Source organism: Aquarana catesbeiana, linkage group LG07 (genome assembly GCF_042186555.1).
Source record: "Aquarana catesbeiana isolate 2022-GZ linkage group LG07, ASM4218655v1, whole genome shotgun sequence".
NCBI classification, from domain to species: Eukaryota; Metazoa; Chordata; class Amphibia; order Anura; family Ranidae; genus Aquarana; species Aquarana catesbeiana.
Genome location: NC_133330.1, coordinates 170394437 through 170417314, shown reverse-complemented (window position 1 = coordinate 170417314; position 22878 = coordinate 170394437). Strand labels below are relative to the sequence as shown.

Genomic DNA, 22878 nt, shown 5'->3' with positions numbered 1-22878 from the left:
ATGTGATTTTATTCGTGATTCATGAATTTTTTGCAAATTGCATGAGCATTATCCAACCAGGGTAGGGTTGTTCCACCTGGATTGGAACACTGTCATTAATTTTGTAGTTCACCAATAAAGCTTCTATTAATTAATTCATATACCGTGGCTGATCTCCCTTGATTGTTTCTTAGGGTTACCTTTTAACCCTTCCTCCCCCCCCCTTTTATGTGGTCATACAACAGCCTGCATCTTTTGCCAGACCAGACTGAGCCCAGGCCATCACTTTTTTGTCTTCCTTACATGCTTCCTTCCAGGCTGTGGTGTTGGAGGTGTGGCAAGAGGTGGAGGAGGAGGATGGTCAAACTCACATAGGTGTGTTTTGGGTGTGAGTTGGCCCCTCAACCCCTTATTTTTGGAGATTATTTATCTCCTCACACAAGAGGCATTGGCCCTCCTTCATTTGCTGCATTTTGTATGCAGTCATGCATGCAAAGGCCTCTTGGAGAGTGGGGTTGGCTTTGAGAGCCTCATTAGCCTCCCTAATCAGCCTGAGCGCTGCCTCCTCCACGTTACTCCCCTTCCTGGCCATTTTGGTTTGAAGGTGGAGGGGAGGGACCTGAGATTCCGTGAGGCTCCTACTGGGCATGCCCACCTCCTGGCTGCCACTTGCCCCCACCACCTCCTGGCTGCCACATTCCCCCACCACCTCCTGGCTGCCACATTTCCCAGCCACCTCCTGGCTGCCACATTCCACAGCCTCCTCCTGGCTGAGGCTTTCCTGTGTATGTAAAAGGGACCTAGTTTTAGTTCATTGTTCATCAATCACAAACAATTTTCAGCTCATGACTGTTGAAATTTGAATATTAATATATAGAAAAGACTATCATTCTAACCCCAGCATTTTTCATTCTTGTCACAAACCTTTTTGGCTACTACTATCTATTGATATATCAAACACTTTATTAAAGGAGCAATTAGTGATCAATAATAACATCTATTTCACATAATTTATTTTACGACAAGAAATATGTTGAACAATGCTATACCTGTCTCAAGCTGGGCTCCTCCACTTCTCCCTGGCTGGAAGGCCCAAGGTGGGCGTCGAAAGCCTCAGCTGGGGTGGAAGGAAGCAAGGAAGGTAGGGTTGAGAGGAATTCCCTGACTTCAGTCTGGTCTGCCAGAAAATTAAGTCTCTCGTAGTACCACAGCCTGGTGTCATAAATGTCATCTGCTGCAGCTCCTGATTTCATGGATTTCTGGACCTTAGTACACTTACGATTATATGTGCTCCTCAGGCCACCAATTTTTTTTTTTTAAATAGGTGATGTCTGCCGTGGGGACCTGCGGCTTCACCAACTCCAGCAGTTTTTCCAGCGCTGCCTGCCTCTTTATTTTGTTATTATAAAGCGGGTGTTTGACCTGCTACAGACAGGGCAGCTCCCTGTACTTGTCTATGAATATTGGGAGAAAACTGTGGTCTTTGAACCCATCCATTTTCTCTGCAAGAAACAACACAAGACAAACCTAATATCAGGCAAAACTCTCTTAATCTTGACCCAATATAGGCCTCAATCTAGAAGCAGTATAGGCCACTGATGCACCAAGTTCAAATTGTACCTTCGTTATAACGATCGTCGCTTCTGATACTCTGTCCTCCATTCACAGATCGTACGTACAATGCATGCTTGTTTGGCTTTATGTACACTGCACATGCGTGAAACTCCGCCCGCCCCTGATGTTCTTTCTAGTCTATTCCCCGCCCCTTCTCTTTCGGTGCAGTGGGTAGAGAACAAGGCGGAGACACAGCAGGTGCATGTAGAGGAGAGCAGCAATGACCAAAGCCTGGAGCCATGAACGTCCCGATCCCAGAGGAGATTTAAGGCCTCAAATAAGTCCATTGAAGAGATGGCGGAGATGGTGGACATCTTGAAGAGGGCCGACTATGATGGGAAGTATGGACCTTGCCTAAACCCAAATGTGAGAAAGGCCAAGATCATGACTAAAGTTGTGAAGAGCCTGCACGGGAATTTTGGGGTACCACGATCCAAGGATCAACGGAGGAAACGCTGGTCAGACCTGAAATTGAGGGAGCAGGATCAGTACAGAAGGATCAAGAGAATTCTTCAAAAAAGTAAGTAGTTGTCATGTGTTCTAATTATTATTATTACTTGCATGCTGCTCCATGTGCTTTTCATTACTGTTGTACATTTGAAAATGGCAACTTTCATGTTTATGGGCACAGTAATCGGTCGTAGGAAACATTGTTCGTTCGCCCACTAAAATACGATGTTTTGGGCAGATGCAGGTTAACTACATTTGTTCAGGCCTATTTGCATTAAAAGAAGTTTGTTGTCTAGATGGGTTTATAAATAGAATGAAATTAAAAATTCATTCAGTGTAAGGAGAGGACACTCAGCAGCTGTTTACCTATTGGGATGCAGGAGCACTAGTGTGGGACACCAGAAAAAACTTTTTAGGGTGTCCCACACAGGTGCTCCAGTGGATACTAGGGGTGTCTCCAATGTGAAACTTGTACAAAAAAGGAAAGTATTCCAGCTTTAGAAAGGAACTAAAAATTTCTTCAGCTTGGAACTCTGCCAAAACAGACAATTGTACACGACACTTCCAAGCAATGTTTCATATTCCTATTTCTGTCCTCAACTACCTGTGTGCTAAGCATACCTTTTTTTTATTCACATAGGGGAGAAAAGATTCGGGACATCTAAGGACACCAGGGACCCCACACCTCCTAAAGAAGGGGAAATCTGAAAACCATAAGCAGAGGATGAGGAGGGAGACCTTTATGAAGTAGGCGAAATAGTGAACACAACCAGTAAGTGTCTGAGACCACAGCTTCAGGTAATAGATGTATGCCTGCATATTTATAATACATGGTGTGTTTTTTTTTTTATTTTAGGTGATGTGGATGTTGTGGAAGAAGAATCTCATTTCACAAGTGAAAGTGCCCAGATCCTCATCGGGGAGATAATGGGGTGCAGTCGTGATTTAGAAAAGATAAAGGAAAACATCAATGATGTTCAACAAAAAATTAAGAACATCATTGATGTTTTAGGCAGAATATAAAACACACCAAAATTGTATCGTTTTATTGTGTATTTTTGCTTTTAAAAACAAGTTTTAAAGTATTTTAAAAGCCAAATTTAGAATTTGCACACAGGTGTGTCAACATGTGCTATCTACCATCACAGGATATCAATGTACGCATTTTGTGGGTGCAACCCTTTCCTCACAACTGAAGTATATGAGAGGAAGGGGTTGCACCCCCAAAACACGTCCATTGATCACCCATAATGGGAGCTAGCACATGTTGATATTAGGCATGGGATCAGGAGGGAAATCCCCATTTTGAATCCCAATTTGTGTGCATCTTCAAAATTTGGCTTTTACAGGGGTAACATCACCCCATCTGATGAAGGCAATATCAACACAGTTTGGACATACTAATGTCTGATATTGCCTTCACTTTGTCAAATTTGAACTTTGTAAGTTCCTGAGTTGTGTATATTCTGTTTGGAAACATGCCTGTTGAACCAAAAAAAGGCTATTTCTAATGTGACCAAAAATAATGTTATACAACAAAGATGTTGGTTTGTTCAAAAACCCTTTTCTAACGCACATGTGAATGTGCTTTTGAGTAAAATGTTTTCTACTCAAAAATGTGTGGCTTCTTATTTCAATGCTCAAAAGCAGTTTTTGTTTTAAGTTGCTGTTTACAGTGGCAATGGGGGTTATTTACTAAAGGCAAATCAACTTTGCACTACAAGTGCACTTTCGTTGCAGTTTCAAGTGCATTTTTGCAGTGCACTTGGAGTGCAAAGTGGATTTTCCTTTAGTAAATAACTCCCACAGTGATTTTTTTATTTGCCACAATCACGTCATTTTCGTGACTACCAAAAAATCACAAAAGAAAGAAACACAAGCAGTAAATACAAGGAAATATTATTTCTGTTTATCCAAAAAAAATTGTTTTTAAAATGTTTCTTGATTGTGTGGCATATCAATGGCCCCCCTACCCGCAAAGTACTCCAGATATTTTTGTCTCACTTGGCGGGCGCTTTGGGGGGGGCAAGCCAGGACAACCAGCTTCAAGTACCATCAGGGTTGAAGGATTAGGGAAGCGGCCTCAGTCCCAACTGAGGCCACATACTTTTTTTCGAAGAAAATTGTGCATAATGCAGCAGGCAAGCACAATATGGTTGAGTTTATATTCTGCCATGTGGATTGGTGTCAGAAATAGACAGAACCGGCTGGCCATTATCCCAAACACGTTCTCCACCACTCTTCTGGCATTGGCCAGCCAGTAATTAAAAACACTCTGATCCGGGGTGAGGGTCCTCATAGGGAATGGCGGCATAAGATGGTCCCCAACACAAATGCTTCATCCGCGGTGAAGACGAACGGGAGTCCTTCCACATTATCTTCTGATAGTAGCAAGCCCAAGCTGCCATTCTGGAGCTGCCAGTAAAACTCCGTGTGGGCAATGACTCCACCATCCGACATACGGCCATTTTTCCCCACGTCCACATACAGGAACTCGTAAGTAGCCGACACCACCGCCAACAACACAATACTATTAAACCCCTTTTAATTATAATAGTATGACCCCGAGTTGGGGGGTGGGACTATGTGGACGTGTTTCCCATCTATTGCCCCTCCGCAGTTGGGAAAGTCCCACCGCTGGGCAAAGTGGGATGCCACACTCTGCCATTCCTGTGGCGTTGAAGGAAACTGTGGAGTCAAACGAGAAAAAAAAATTTAGTACTTTTGCACATAACATTGCAAGCAGATTAGACACAAACATTCTTGGCCAACATCAGTATAACATTTATTTTAAGGAGTACTTAAAGACAAAAATAGGCCCATTGTAAAAATGTTAGGAGGGGGGGATGTTTTGGACAGGTAACCCTCTCCACTTCATTGAGAGCTGAATGCATAAATAATGTGTGTTTCTTTGGCCAGCCCCTCCTTACTTTACACTATTGGAAGCCCACTGGACAGGTAAGAAGTGTCATAATACAAAAATATGAATACACACTGTCCTAATTGAAGCACATTTTTACATTATGCAATTACCTATCAAGATAATAGGAGAAAAAAAACTTTAAACAGTACAATTTGAAAGTATTCAGGCAGGACCTTTCACTACATGCTTTGGTGAATTCATCCATAAATATAACCACAAAAGAGGTAGGTATAGTGTGTATGGGTTGGGCAAAGTCAGCAGATAGAGGATTGGTATCAGTTGGCTTAGCGGTTGGGGGGAGGGAGGGATCCAAATGATTTTGGGACCCCCAAAAAAAGCCTCTGGCACTCTGCATGAATGTAAGCACACAAATAACATTTGTACACATTTTAGGGGGTGTTTAGGGTAAAGTACTACAATGGAGCTGGCAAAATACATTGTTAAGTGACTAGGCTAGGTGTGTATGGGCCCAGGATAGCATGCTGGGGAGGTTAGTGAAGGCAAACATGCATGAAGGACAAAAAAGAAGTTTAAAAAATTCAAGCATGCATGAGGATAAAGAGGAAAGGATAAAACTTACCTTAATATAGTCCTTCTGCAGAACCTGAATGATGCCAGAACAGGTGTCTGGAATAATGATCCCCAGAACCTGGGGGGGAGAAGCCTGTCGAGAACTTGATGTCCTGCAGACTTCTCCCTGTTGCCAAGTACCGCAATGTGGCGACTAGCCTCTGCTCGGGAGTGATGGCTTGCCACATGCAGGTGTCCTGCCTGCTAATATAAGGGGACAGCAAAGCCAACAAACGGTGAAAAATGGGGTCCGTCATCCGGAGATAATTCCTGAAATCATAAGGATTATTCTCACGGATCTCCCGCAACAAAGGCATATGAGAGAATTGGTCCCGCTGGAGCAACCAATTCTTCATCCATGAACTCCTCCCCACCCTGTTTATGGACTGGGCTTGGGTCAAAGCAAAAACCCCAACACCAAGCCCCTGCACAGCAAGAACTCTGCAACGAGTACGTAACCGCAACATGGCTTCAAAACGGTCGGCTGGTCAGAACGAACTAACAGAACGCACTGAAAAACAGAAAGGCCAGAGAAGAGCGAGCTGAAAATCAGAAATGAGCGGACAAGAATGCACTGCAAATTCAAATACATACTATAAAATACGCACTGAAAAGGAAATGCGAACTGACTAAATGCACTGATAAACCAGATACGAGCACAAACTGAAGAGCAGTAACGATCGGAAAAGCATGAGTCTGAATAGCGCAAAACATCTCTCAAAACTTCTACTAACACGAGATAAACACAAGATTAGCAGAAGGAGCCCAAAGTGTGGCACACCTGTGCACAATGAAACTGCTCTTGCACTGGTGCCCACTAACAGAAAGGATATATGCCCTGTATCTGATGCACATCATTTCTGGTGGAAGGGTGCAGCTGCTCCCAATAGTAAAATGCATGTGATCCAATGTGAAACACACTAGCAGGCGTGATGATGTCATTGTGCTAATCATACTCTCCTACTCTCCTGCACATGCCCAGAAAAGTTTATCAGGAAAACACAAAGGAGGGAGAAAACAATGTGGGAAGACCACAAAACTTGATAGAAAAAAGGAAATAACACAATATAAAGACAATATTATTACAGACACACACAAAATGAATACTTATAGCGAAAATCAACATTTAAGAGATAATATCATACATACCTATTAAGACACTGTTTATAATACAATGTAAAAAGTATAAATGTAAGGCCTCTTTCACATGGACGATCCGTATGTCCGTTTTTCATCCTTCCGTTTTCGGATGAAAAACGGACATACATTCATCCCTATGGAGCGTCGGATGTCAGCGGTGACATGTCCGCTGACATCCGACCCCGCTCCGATCCGAAAAGTGTAACGGAGGAAAAACCTACTTTTCCATCCATTTTCGGATCGGATCGGGTGACGACGGACACTACGGTCCGTCGTCATCCGATCCCCCCATAGGGGAGAGCGGCGCTCTGACAGGTCCGTCGCTGCACAGTGTGCAGCGATGCACCTGTCATCTTCCTGCTCAGCGGGGATCGGCGGAGCGATCCCCGCTGAGCCAGCGGATGTTCACGGGGCGGATCATCACTGATCCGCCCCGTGAGAAAGAGGCCTAAGAAAAAATAGACAAAATAAATACTCAAATATAGAAAAGAGAGAAGAACCACAAATAAACCATAACACACATAGCTATTACAACTATAAATATTTTATAGAAAACAATTAAAGAGGGAAAGGGAAGGGGAGAATACAAGGAAAAAATCTATATAGCATCATAAGGCAATAGTAATTGTTAGATAAGGATAAAAATCTCCACTTTTATGACAAAAAGTAAAATATTATATAGGCAAAATAGATCACCATATGCCTATATAGTTTGTGGAAAGAGGTTCTTGTCCCTATCAACATGGAATACCCTCTCCATGTTAAGGGCATGTGGCCTAGTATGATTCAGGCTGCATGGTCAGATAAGGGTTTAGTTTGGCCCACATTGGTCGCTTTATTTTTGGGAGGGATCCCCTCAACAACCATACCAGACCCTTATCCTGCATAAGGATCTGGTATAGATTTTGAGGGAGATTCCCATGCTGTTTTGTTTACAAACATAAGAAAGCCATCAGGGAGATATCATTTAGCAGCAATAGATTGTTTTTCTATAAAAATCTTTTGCTGAAGTACATCTCACATCCTTGCCACTTCAAGTGCAGGTTTAGGGCATCCCTCAAGCATGTTGTTTGAAAGAAATTGTGTATTTTAATGTTGCCCTGTAAAACTTTTAAAGAACCTGCTCCCCACTGAACAGCATTTTCGAAAATGTTTCTGCCCCCCATAACAGGACCTGGCTATTAATGCCCTTTTTTAACAATAGCTTGCAAGTTGGCCTTGAAAAAGGCCAGAAAAAAAAACTAAATTTTTCTCCTATAGGCTTCAATTCGGTTTGGGTACTATGTTCAGGGTTTGTGTATTTTAGGCTGGGTTCAGCAAATGTCCAGAAAATGAATCCAGAACAGTTCACTCATCACTAACTGGGAACTAGGTGATTACATACGAAGGTGCTTTTTTAAATGTAGTACTTGGAAGATAATAAAAAAAGCTTGATAACCCTTAGCACCCCCAAGAGGACCCAGTCCCACCCCCCCCCCCCAGGGAATAGCCAACCCTTCCCAGTCCCCTCTCTACTTTCTCCACTACTCTCTACCTTTGCTCTTTTCTTCGGTAATCCATGTTCTCTCACATGTCCCTTCTCCTCTATGGTTCACCCAAGCCTCTATGCATCCCACATCCAATCTTCCTTAAGGTTGACATTCACCACATAATTGTTAACCCTCCTGGCAATTTACTGTTAGGGGCATCCACGGTTCTCCTTTTCTGCCTTACTCCTAGACTTTGGTATATTATCATTCTACCTGCTTAGGATTTTTTGCCAACGTCTATTATTAACTTTGTGATATGGGCACCATTTGTCTAACGTACTCTGATGATATTGCTTTTGATGTGTTCGCTTCACTATGATGTACTGATGTTATGGTTGTACCCATTCTTACCTCTAAAATTACTGACTATATCTATCTCCTTATAATACATTGGCTGATAGTGACCCGTTTACTGTATCTTGTTCTTTTCTTACCAATAAATTGTTTGAACAAGGAAAACATTTTGATTATTTTGTTTTCAGTCAAGATGTGACAATATTTACAAAAAACTGCAATAGACTGATCATTGTAGTCATGCGAAATGTATTTATTTATGTTGGCTTTCCCACTGATATAAAAGTAGGTTTCTTAGACTGTTTTTTGCATGAGGATATGTTCATTTAAAAAGTTTTTTTTTTTACTGTATACATGTTTAAGTGATTTAAGTGAACGGTTGTTAAGATTTTATGCTTCAATTTTTGACATAATTTTTGTCTGCACAATGACTTTTGATGTAAAAATATACAGTGGGGACGGAAAGTATTCAGACCCCCTTACATTTTTCACTCTTTGTTATATTGCAGCCATTTGCTAAAATCATTTAAGTTCATTTTTTTCCTCATTAATGTACACACAGCACCCCATATTGACAGAGAAACACAGGATTGTTGACATTTTTGCAGATTTATTAAAAAAGAAAAACTGAAATATCACATGGTCCTAAGTATTTAGACCCTTTGCTCAGTATTTAGTAGAAGCACCCTTTTGATCTAATACAGCCATGAGTCTTTTTGGGAAAGATGCAACAAGTTTTTCACACCTGGATTGGGGATCCTCTGCCATTCCTCCTTGCAGATCCTCTCCAGTTCTGTCAGGTTGGATGGTAAACATTGGTGGACAGCCATTTTTAGGTCTCTCCTTAGATGCTCAATTGGGTATAAGTCAGGGCTCTGGCCAGGCCATTCAAGAACAGTCACGGAGTTGTTGTGAAGCCACTCGTGTGCTTAGGGTCATTGTCTTGTTGGAAGGTAAACCTTCGGCTCAGTCTGAGGTCCTGAGCACTCTGGAGAAGGTTTTCGTCCAGGATATCCCTGTACTTGGCCACATTCATCTTTCCCTTGATTGCAACCAGTCGTCCTGTCCCTGCAGCTGAAAAACACCCCCACAGCATGATGCTGCCACCACCATGCTTCACTGTTGGGACTGTATTGGACAGGTGATGAGCAGTGCCTGGTTTTCTCCACACATACCGCTTAGAATTAAGGCCAAAAAGTTCTATCTTGGTCTCATCAGACCAAAAAATCTTATTTCTCACCATCTTGGAGTCCTTCAGGTGTTTTTTTAGCAAACTCCATGCAGCCTTTCATGTGTCTTGCACTGAGGAGAGGCTTCTGTCGGGCCACTCTGCCATAAAGACCCGACTGGTAGAGGGCTGCAGTGATGGTTGACTTTCTACAACTTTCTCCCATCTCCCGACTGCGTCTCTGGAGCTCAGCCATAGTGATCTTTTGGTTCTTCTTTACATCTCTCACCAAGGCTCTTCTCCCCCGATAGCTCAGTTCGGATGGCCAGCTCTAGGAAGGGTTCTGGTCATCCCAAACGTCTTCCATTTAAGGATTATGGAGGCCACTGTGCTCTTAGGAACCTTAAGTGCAGCAGATTTTTTTTTTGTAACCTTGGCCAGATCTGTGCCTGGCCACAATTCTGTCTCTGAGCTCTTCAGACAGTTCCTTTAACCTCATGATTCTCATTTGCTCTGACATGCACTGTGAGCTGTAAGGTCTTATATAAACAGGTGTGTGGCTTTCCCAAACAAGTCCAATCAGTATAATCAAACACAGCTGGATTCAAATGAAGGTGTAGAACTATCTCAAGGATGATCAGAAGAAATGGACAGCACCTGAGTTAAATATATGAGTGTCACAGCAAAGGGTCTGAATACTTAGGACCATGTGATATTTCAGTTTTTCTTTTTTAATAAATCTGCAAAAATTTAAATTCTGTGTTTTTCTGTCAATACGGGGTGCTGTGTGTACATTAATGAGGAAAAAAAATGAACTTAAATGATTTTAGCAAATGGCTGCAATATAACAATGAGGGAAAAATGTAAGGGGGTCTGCATACTTTCCGTTCCCACTGTACATACTACGATACACCATCTAATACTATGAATCAGATGGTGGGGGGGGGGGCTCTGCATGTAAAATACTATTGTTTCATTTTAGGCTGGATGCGCCAGGTAACAACTGAGGCAAACGGGATTGATTCTCATGGTTCTGCCCACTGTTCATAAATGAAGAATAAATCCCTTTTTTTTGTATTTGTGATAGAACTGATGATATGCTAACATTTTGTGGTAATGTTGCTTGTTATTTTATTGTGATTTTTTTTGTCCTTAAATTAGGTCTGCACAGTATCAGTCTCGCACACATAATTAACATACATATAGTGATCTGGTATATGAAATGATGTACATGTACCTCCATCCCAAGTGTTATACAATGTAGTCCAACCAAAATATTAACAGATGTCCATGAGATTTTTTTAGTGGTACATCAGAAACAACATGAACAACACAGAAAAATCTCGACAAAAAAAAAAGTAAAAAACAAAACAATATAAATGTGTTGTTTATAATAATAAATATTAAAAAGACGTTTCATTGATTTTTGTTGAATTTGATGTACCTCTAAAAAATTATTTTGGCGTCTACAAATATTTTGGTTGGTCTACACATAAACAATTCTGCATCCTGTAAAAACAAAAGCTAATGAGTAAGGCTATATATCTTTTCTGATGGCAGCTGCATTTGGTAATAACTTATTAACAGCAATTGTTAGAAGACAACTGTCAGGAACACTATTGTTTTGCAAACTTGGTAAAGCCACAATACTGGTACAAAATAAACAGAGTTACTCTAGACAGTATGTATACAGAACAATAAGGTGGTATAAAATATAGATAATTATATATTTTCATATTAGAGTGGTGAAGGACAACGACAGCAGACATTTCTGCTCCTTGGGTGCCTATAAACCCTACCTCGACTTATGGAAATAGGATGTATGTGAATGCATGGGGGGATAAGTCGAGATGATGGGTTGTTAGCACTAGAGATTTTATATACGTAAGGTTTATAAAATCTGGGTATGTTAACTGCAAAGGTAGCCTTATGTGTTTGGGCCATTAGGTATGGAGACATGGGTATTGGACTGAAGTTCAGGACTCCTGGATTACATCTTAGTCAAGCCATACACGGTTCAAATCTCAGCCGGCTCAATAGGAACCGGCTGAGATTCGAACCCTGTATGGGCAGGCTGAATGTACCAAGTTGTTCGATGCTGGGTACAACCAGCATGCTGGGTTTTACCTGCGAATATCACTATCGGCTGCTATAGCCACTAGCAACAGACAGTGTTGATGCGGGAATCCCTCCTGCCAGGCCAATGTCTTCTTCCATCTGTGTTGATGGCGGATGGAATCAAGCAAAATTGGCTCCGTGTATGGCCAGCCTTACACAGGAGTCCTGGTGTGCAAAGTTACTATATAACAATTTTCATTAATAGCATATTCAATTAAATAGACAGACACATATGCTCAAATGTAATTGAGGTCCACCATGTAAAGCTAAATTTTAAAGTACATGTAAACTTTAACTAAATTCCATTTAATTTGCTAAAGCACTGTTAATTATAAACAACTGCCATTTTGTATTTGTAAAATGATTGCGCCTTATTTTAGCATTAGTGAATTTCATAACTGCTAACCTTCTTTAGCCTCTTTGCAGCCAAATCCTCTTTACATGTCAGTGTTATAACCTGATCTTTTTTCAACCAGAATCCCCAAAACCAGGAAAAGGGAAAAAAACAAAAAAGAAACCTTCACCAAAAAATACAGTGAAAAGAAAAAATAAGGTTGACTCAGAAGAAGAAAGACAAGGTACATATTGACTAAAAAGTGCCATGATTTGTGGAAATGTATTTTCTGTGATACAGAGATATACCACATATACTAGGTTCTCTACAACAGTTCTCTACACTAAAAACCCAGTTATGCTGTCCAGCAAGAGACAAGATTAGCTGTACTTAATTACCAATAATATAGCAGGCAAATAGTTAAAATATGTGAATTTCAGGTATATATTTAGCTGTTTGCCTGGGGATCAACTTTGAGGAAGAAATATTAAGGTTATTTTTTTAACCACTTCGCATCCAGGCCATTTCTGACACTTCGCTCCTACATGTCAAAAATCATCATTTCTTTGCTATAAAATTACATAGAACCCCCAAACATTATATATGTTTTTTTAGCAGAGACCCTGGAGAATACAATGGCAGTCATTGCAACTTTTTATCTTGCACGGTATTTGTGCAGCAATTTTTCAAACGCGTTTTTTTTTTTTTAAAAAACAGTTTCATGCTTTAAAAAATAGATACCTAACATGTCACGCTTCAAAATTGCACACGCTCGTGGAATGGCGCCAAACTTTGGTACTTAAAAATCCCCATAGGCGACGCTTTAAAATTTTTTACTGGTTACATGTTTTGAGTTACAGAGGAGGTCTAGGGCCAAAATTATTGCTCTCGCTCTAACGTTCACGGCGATACCTCACATGTGTGGTTTGAACACCGTTTTCATATGTGGGCGGGACTTACGTATGCGTTCGCTTCTGCGTGCGAGCTCACGGGGACAAGGGCGCTTTAAAAAATTTTTTTTTTTTTTTATTGTTAATTTTACTTAAAAATTTTTATTTTTACACTTTTTTTTTTGATCACTTTTATTCCTATTACAAGGAATGTAAACATCCCTTGTAATAGGAATATGACACGATCAGTCCTCTTTACAGTGAGATATGGGGTCAATAAGACCCCACATCTCACCTCTAGGCTGGGAAGCCTAAAATAAAAAAATAAAATAAAACGATCGCCGCTTCATAGCCGAAGCGGCGCCGTTTTTTTTAATGCAGAGGCCGGGCGTGACGTCATAACATCGCGCCCGGCCTCCGAACGATCATAGAGACTCCGGCGACCATCTGGTCCGCCGGAAATCTCTATGGTGAACATCTGGCGCCGGCGGATCTGCTGCCCGACTCACCGATCGCTGAGGTGAGTCAGTAGTAGCACCGGAGGGCGGCAGGAGGGGGTGGACGTCCCCTCCCGCCGCCCGTAAGAACGATCAAGCGGTGGAACATGCCGCTATGATCATTCTTATGGTGTACGGAATCGCCGGCTGAAAATGCCGGTATCTGAATGATGTCTGTAGCCTCAGACATCATTCAGATATAAGCCCTGAAAGTCGAGGACCTCATATGACGTCCTCCGGATGGCAAGCGGTTAAAAAAAGCTTACCAAAAACCAATTTCATTATTTTGGATGGATAATGGTAGGGTCAGTGACTTGCTAGTGCCTCAAAATTCCTGAGCACCCGCAAGGTTGTAAATTCTAAGAATAAAATGTGCACAAATCTTGGAGTATGACAAATGCCCTATGACAAATCTGCACTGTATTACCTGATTTAAGATCCTTTTGAATGAGGCATATCCAAGAAACATAATCTATTTCAGACCCTGAGCATAGCTCGTACGCACAGGGTTTCTTCCTAACGGCCACTCCAAATCTTACAGTTAAATCAGCTTGATAGCAGGATAGTATTCTATTTTCTACCAACAACTAATGTATAAACAAAGTCTGAAAACAGTGTTTGCAGGCTTCATTTATAAATACTGTGGATCTATTTTATGTTGTAATAGTAGTAGTAATAATAACAACTTTTTTTAGAGATGCATTATAAAATACATACAACAATAAACACCTTTTTCTAAACAGCTACAACATAATTTACACCAGAAACATTGTAATATTTTTTTTCGATTTTAGGATACTTCTAACATAAAATAATATTTGGAAGACAACCAAAAATTACTTACCTGTCACCCAAAAAAGATTCAGTATATACTTTTTTTGGTATCATAAGTAATGACAAAGCTATATCAGAATCATTAGTCACAAAGTTGAAGTTTTCTCTGATCCTTCTACTTTCACACCTGTACAACCCCCTAAGGGCCTGAGCATTTTTTTTACATTTTTTCAATAGACCAGTTTATTCAATATGAATTATGTCATTATTTTAGATAAAAAATTCATATTTGTATTATTTGGTCAAGAACAAACAATGCTTTCTTTTTGTTATTATTTCTTGCTAAAAAGATTTCTTTTATGCAACCTGCAAAAAAAATAGTATTACTGTGGATAAAAAGTTTATAAAAATAAAATTATGATTCTGGTACAAAACACTGCAAAGTTATTTACAGAAAGAATAAAGCTTTTTTTTTCATTTCTGACAATAAAACTAATTGATGAAAAACAAATAAAAACAAAGAATGTTTAAATATTATTGGTTTAAGAATAGAAATAAACAAAACAAAAAAAACAGCAGGAAAACAAGTTGAAATAATGAAGGGTCATTTATGGCTCATTAGTGTAAACTAACTAAAATACTTTATTAAAAAAAAAAAAAAAAAATGTTTCTTTATTATTTGACAGGTTGCTTTAACTGGCACCATCTGCAGATCAAGCTCAACCCTTTGATCTGCAGATGAATTAATCTGCACTGTTAACTTTGTATCTCTCTATTTTGTCTGAACAGTGTTGACAAACACTGAGTCATACCGTTTTTTTTTTTTTTATTACACCAACAGCTGCTAGAGCTGATGTATTTGCATGGCAACTCATGTTTTTTATGAAATCTCGGGATTGCCAGCAAGTGGGAAGGAGGAGTGGCAGCGGGGCAAAAGGACTGAACTGGACGTGTGTACTTTGATGACTTTTTATGGGCATGTGTAGCATGCCCAGTGTCCTCAACTAGTTAGGAGGTATATAAGTATCTGGTCCATAATGGGTAAATGATAGCATATTAAGCCTCAACTTAGTGACAGAGGCTTTCACTAGCTAACCCTTGATCTTTCCTGTGCTTCCCAGCCACTCAGTTGCCTTTGTCCAACCCTGAAAAAGCTCCATGTCAGATGGTGCTAGAGCTAACACAGGATTGATAATGAGGTCCAAATATTCATAACAAGAACCCATTCAGTTATTTAGGTTTCATTAACATTAACTAGTAAAATATGTTATTGCTTACCACTGAACAAATAAGTGTTAACAATAACAAAATAAAAACTGCACAGCTTAAAGAAAAGGTTGGCTGAAGGTGGAAAAAGTAAGAACCTCTAGGTGTCAAGTGCTCTGAAGACCTACATCCACCTTACAATGCATATTTCTGTTCTTTTATTGTTGTATCAATATGTATTGGTAATTTTAATCTTTATTTTGTCTGTTTTTATTAGAAACAGTGAGTGAGTTTTCAAGTTCTTCCCAGTCCTCATCATCACATAGTAGAAGCAAATCAATCCGGAGGAAGACAGAAAAAAACAAAAAAAACCTTAAAGAAAAAAACAAAAAGAAATTTCCTGGTAAGAAATTTTCTTTTGTTTAACTTTACTTTAGTACAAAAATAAAATGGACTCATTGGGGAAGATTAACTAAAACTCAAGCACTCAGAATCTGATGCAGCTGTGAGTGGTAACCTATCATTTCAGCTTGTTCAATAAAGCTTTGACAATAAAACCTGGAAGCTGATTGGTTTCTATTCAGAGCTGCACCAGATTTTGCACTCTCCAGTTTTAATAAATCTCCCCCATTGTTACCAAAACACAAATGCATAATGTGCAAAACATGCACACATTGTTAACAAAGATGTATTAGCTGACTTATAATATACTAATAACAAAATCAAGTTCAACCTGTACTATATTGGCATACTAAAATAACATTTTGCATTTTTTTTTAAGAAGAAGAAGAAGAACCTGAAAATCCCTTAATGCCGCCAAAGAAGAAGTATCCTCTCCCAACTCCTGTTTACACGACTTCAGATGAGGGCTCTGGAGAAGATGGTAGTGGAATGAACTTTTTACAAACAACCATAGTGTCAACAACCATTAGGCTTAATACAACCACAAACATGGCAACTACAGTGGGAACAAAAAACACAGAAGGAACATTAAAGCCTTCAATAAACCCACAGACAGAAAGCATTAATGGATCTTCATACAAAACAACAACCAATATTCCCATTCCCGAGTCAACAGGAAAACAATCTGCAGGAAGTTCAGCTACAACAGTTCTCTACACTCAAAGGTCAACACAAGAGGAGAAAACCAAAGAACTGGACACAACAATGGGTACTACACTTCAACAAAGTAAGAAAAACATAAGCATTATTGTGAATGGTATGGATATATCTGCTACTTTATTAACTGGTACTCCAACAGCAACCTTCAATGAGGAAAGCACAAAGCCTGCACATAACTATGATTCTACTATAGAGCAGCAAGACATGGAAACCAAAGCAAAAAGTACACAAGATTCATTTAATAATCCAGTTAACATGGACATGACCACACCATATCCTGGAAAAAATAATGGAGAGAAGGTAGAAATTGATATAGGAAGCACAGTGAGTTCAGAAACAAATAGCAAAGTGACAACGATGACCATAAGCCCATCACACTTTGATACAAATGAAAAACTGAATAAGGAAATGATAACCTACAGTTCTACAACTAAAGAAACAACTGAACAACCATCAGCGAGTACAGATCAAATAATGCTCCTAACTTCTCACCTAAGCAATGTAGTATTTAGTGAATCAATTTTCAAAACTACAAAAAATGCTTATTTAAGCGTAGCATCCTCTGCTACTGGAAGTACTGAAAAGGCTTATTCACTTCATGATGAAGCTGATACTGTGAACACAATTTTTCCAGCAGGTACTGCTAAACAGGAAAATATTAATGAATCTAAAACCACTGCACCCTTCAGTGATAAGTCAACTGTTTCTGTAGATACAACTTCTGCCAGTGCCACACAGCTAGCACAGACTTCTATAATAATGGCAACAAATACAAATTCAAAGGATAGTTACAACACATCTTTCACAACAGAAGCAAAGGCATTAAGTGTAACAACTGAAACCCCTCAGATAAACCAAGCAGTAAGCACTTTGCATTCTACACAGGCACCTCTAAAAGATTCAACAAATACCGCTAGATCAATGGATACCACTGAAAAGGAAAATATTCCTCAGTCAACAACAGTGGCAGAGGTCACAACCATTAAAGAGGAACATTTACCAACCACAAATGACAACAGAAATAATGTTGGGATATTAACTACTACTTTCACAAACCTTCTATATTCTACAAGTCCAGGAGAGGACAAATCAGTATCAAATATATTTACAATAGAACAAACTAGTGCAAAAATGGACACAATATATACAACACTGACAAAGAAACAACATTCAACTCGTATAACACTGACAGAACAAACTACAACACTGAGCACTCCATCCCTGCAACCCACCAAAGAGCAAAGTACACAGCAGCCACCAGACACTACACTTATTAAGGAAAGCTCAAAACCAATTAAAACTGTAGCTTCCACTGAGAAAACAGAAATACCTCACACAGTCACAACCAGCAGTGCAGAAAAATCCTCCTCGGCAAGTGAGACATCAACTTTGAGACAGACACCTGACACTCTGCATATGACAACAGATGATTTACTGATAAAAAAAGAAACTAATACAGAACATTTAGATATATTCTCTGTTACAACTGAAGATAAAATAAAAGTATGGCAAACAACAGACAATACAGATAAAGTATCTCCTGCATCTACTATTCAAGAAAATTTGACAACATTAAAGGAGATTACAGAAAGTAAACATGACAATTCTGTCTCAGGAGAAACAGTAAATGAACTTTTGCCTAATTCTACATCTAGTACCACATCCATAGAAAGTACTACAGATAAATTGCAAACAACACTGCAACCCAAAGTGGAAACTACTAAGGTGTCGCCTGTTAATGAAGTTACTGATGTTAAAGAAGCAACTACTACATTTTCTCAAGCCACGTTGTACACTACATTGCCTGTTGACCATAAAACAGATTTGTCAACAGGAGAATCAAATGATGTAACAAATGCTGTAAGCATAGCTGAAATAATTAAAGAACAAACTGATCCAGCAAAGCCCATTGGCATAACCACCCAACAGTCTGCTGAAAAGAAAGGCACAGTCAGTCATACAACAATGCACAGGCTAGACCTACAAACCTCACAAATGCAGAGTACAAACTTGCCCTTGACCCCTGAAAGTGAAACTGGTGTAAAACCAGTGACAGCTGAAATGTTTAAAATTACTAGTTTAACTACCGACATTTCACAAAAATCAATTTTAACCAGTGAGACTTCCACTTCTAGGCAGACCGTAAACTTACCCGAAACATCACAGATGCCAACAACCTGCCATTCTGGTGTGTCCTCTACCACTGCAATAGACATTCTAAAAGCAAGGCTTACCACAGAAAATATAAATGCAGATCAGTTTCCATCAACTATTCAAGGAAAACTATTAACATCAACAGAAGTTACGGAAAGTGAAATAATTAACACAGTAACACCTACTGCTAAAATAAGCACTAAAGTACCAGCAGAAAAAGAAGTTACAGAACGTGAGATATATAATACAGTAAAACCTACTGCTAAAATGAGCACTGAAGTACAAGTAGAAAAAGAAAAAGTTACAGAAAATGAGATATATAACACAGTAATGCCCACTACTAAAATGAGCACTGAAGTACCAGTAGAAAAAGAAGTTACAGAAAGTGAGATGTATAACACAGTAATGCCTACTACTAAAATGAGCACTGAAGTACCAGTAGAAAAAGAAGTTACAGAAAATGAAATATATAACACAGTAATGCCTACTACTAAAATGAGCACTGAAGTACCAGTAGACAAAGAACAAGTTACAGAAAATGAGATATATAACACAGTAATGCCTACCACTAAAATGAGCACTGAAGTACCAGTAGAAAAAGAAAAAGTTACAGAGAATGAAATATATAACACAGTAATGCCTACCACTAAAATGAGCACTGAAGTACCGGTAAAAAAAGAAGAAGTTACAGAAAATGAGATATATAATAAAGTAACACCTACTACTAAAATAAGCACTGAAGTACCAGCAGAAAAAGAAGTTACAGAAAATGAAATATATAACACAATAACGCCTACCACTAAAATGAGCACTGAAGTACCAGTAGACAAAGAACAAGTTACAGAAAATGAGATATATAACACAGTAATGCATAATACTAAAATGAGCACTGAAGTACCAGTAGAAAAAGAAGTTACAGAAAATGGGATATATAACACAGTAACGCCTACCACTAAAATGAGCACTGAAGTACCAGTAGAAAAAGAAAAAGTTACAGAGAATGAGATATATAACACAGTAATGCCTACCATTAAAATGAGCACTGAAGTACCGGTAAAAAAAGAAGAAGTTACAGAAAATGAGATATATAATAAAGTAACACCTACTACTAAAATAAGCACTGAAGTACCAGTAGAAAAAGAAGAAGTTACAGAAAATGAGATATATAACAAAGTAACACCTACTACTAAAATGAGCATTGAAGTACCAGTAGAAAGTAGTACTATATTTGTTGCTAAAGAGACTGCTACACATAATATAGATTCTATAGCTGTCACAAAGGAAACATCAGGTATGACATCTGTAAAGGCTAAAACTGAAAAACAGCAAACAACACTATTGCCCAAAGAGTGGAATACACAGGTCACAGCAGTTAAAGGAGATGATAATGCTACAAGTGCTGTGACATTGTTTCCAGTCAGTTACTACACTACATTGTCTGATGGCCATAAAACAAGCTTAGGTACAACAGGGCCAAATAATAGTGTACTAAATGCCATTGACACAGCTGATATAACCAAGGAACAAACTGTTCCACCACATAAAAACCCTACACAAAGCATATACATTACTTCAACAGCACCAGACAACTCTCTGACAACTGCCACAACAAAAAGAGACATTTTGTCCACATACCATGCAGAAATTAATGAGATCGCCTCAACAGAAAACCGCCATACACCCAACACAACCACTGAATATTTATCTTCAGAAAAGCAAACCACAGAGAGAGGAATCACAAATAATTATACAACAACAAGGACTACCTCTTTGCAAACAACAGAAAACCAAGGTACACAACACGCCACTATTACTATTGTGAACACAGTTGCCTCAGAACCAGTAACAACCAGTCCCACAGAATACAAAACAAGTCCTCATACAGTATATACTGATTTACCAATACCAAACTCAACTAGTATAGCAGCCAGATCTAGTCAGACTGCAAACATAGCAGAAACATTATGTACAACAACTAGTGGCTCAGTCAGAAACGAAACAGATTCCGCTACATTTTCCCTCACTACTACAGATGTACCACATATTAGGCCTACCACAAAAAACATGAATATAGACAAAGAAAGTGAAGAAAACATTGCTACAAAAATCAGCACTGCTGTACCAATTATATCTAATATTTTTATGACTGCTAGCGAAAGAGCAAATTCCATAATTTTAACAACAGAGACATTTATGGAGGATTTGTCTAATTTTACATCTAAAATCATATCTTCAAAGGCTACTACAGGTACAGACCAAATAAAATCCACAATTCTGTCTGGAGAATTAAGTGCTTCAGTGTCAACAGTTACTAAAGTCACCACTACAGCCATTACATCAACCAATTACCACACCACATTGTCCACTGATCACAAAACAAGCATTGGTTTGGTAACAGAAGAGGCAAATACTTTGAAAGATTTAGACTCAACTGATATAACCAAAGAGAAAGCTACTACTCCAAATATATCACCTATAAAACACAAACAACAAACAGAAAAATCAATATTCAATACAAGCTCTCTGCCCACAGATGATCAAATTTCTACTGTAGCTATTCCAATATCTGTAATCAGCAATACTAGTTTTAGATCTCCTGATAATGATAAACAACAGACCAATTCTTTTAGTGAGAAAACACAGCTAGAACAGACTTCTATAATAATGATAACAGATACAAATTCAAAAGATAGTCTTAACACACCTTTCACGACAGAAGCAAAGGCTAATGCATTAAGTATAACAACTGAAAACCCTCAGATAAGCCAAACAGTAGGCACTTTTCACAAAACACAGACACCTCTAAAAGAGTCAACAAATACACCTAGATCAATGGATACCCCTAAAAAGGAAAATATTCCTCAGTCAACCATTAAAGAGGAACATTTACCAACCACAGATGACAATAAAAATAATGTTGGGATATTAATTAATACTTTCACAAACCTTCCATATTCTACAACTCCAGGAGAGGACAAATCAGTCTCAAATATGTTTACAATAGAACAAAGTAGTGCAAAAATTGACACAATGTATGCAACACTGACAGAGAAACAACATTCAACTCATATAACATTGACAGACCAAACTACAACACTGAACACGCCATCACTGCAACCCACCAATGAGCAAAGTACACAGCAGCCCCCAGACACTACACGTATTACAGAAAGTAGCTCAAAACCAATTAAAACTGTAGCTTCCACTGAGAAAACAGAAATACCTCACACAGTCACAACCAGCAGTGCACAAAAATCCTTGTCCATAAGTGAGACATCAACTTTGAGACAGACACCTGACACTCTGCATATGACAACAGATGATTTACTGATAAAAGAAGAAACTGATGCAGAACATGCCTATATATCATCTGTCACTACCATAGATAAAAAAAAAGTATGGCAGACCACAGATAAGCACACTTCTACTGTGGCTATTCCAATATCTGAAATCAGCAATATTACTATTAGGTTTCCTGATAATGATACACAACAAACCACTTCTTTTAATGAGCCCAAAAGCAGAACCCCAGATACAAAATCACAAGGATCATCTGTAGCAATGAAAAGTATGACAGCTCAGTCAACACACGATTTAAAGGCTACTGATGCTGATAATAAGAACATTGGCATCACCATGATAGTTGCAAAAGAAACCACTGTAGCTACTGAAAATACTAGCGATTCCTTTACTACTGTATTGGATAAAGATTCCATGGCTGACCAGTCATCTGCCATGACAAGAAATCCAGAAATACATTTTCCAGTGACAACAGATGCCTACAAACCCTTATCAACAGATCCCAAGAGTGAGGGAGAAAGTGTTACTTCATTCACAATAAAGCCAAGCACTGCAGAAGTAGACAAGAAAAGTTTTTCTGTGACTACGACAAACACAATTACACCGGGTTCCTCAGCTTTTAAAATGTTACATAAAATTCAGACAACTGTTGAAACAACAGATGTTTCTAGTCATAACATTTTATCTGTTTTGCCTACCATGAGACCAAAGGATATGTCTACAGGAAAAACAGATGCTGGGGATGCCCAAGTAACAAGTGAAAGTATTGAAAGTCCATCATTTCCTACAAAGGGCCACTTATCCAAGATTATTTTT

At 39.0% G+C, this 22878-nt stretch overlaps 1 protein-coding gene across 1 annotated transcript in view; it reads left to right on the top strand.

Annotated features, from left to right (window-relative positions):
* The window catches only part of PRG4 (proteoglycan 4), a 276400-nt gene that overhangs the window by 220465 nt on the left and 33057 nt on the right, over positions 1 to 22878 (top strand). The window contains exons 16-18 of the mRNA XM_073591959.1: positions 12262 to 12363; positions 15764 to 15889; positions 16268 to 16675. Of these exons, the coding sequence (XP_073448060.1) occupies positions 12262 to 12363; positions 15764 to 15889; positions 16268 to 16675 (636 nt within the window). The remainder of the gene's footprint in view (positions 1 to 12261; positions 12364 to 15763; positions 15890 to 16267; positions 16676 to 22878) is intronic.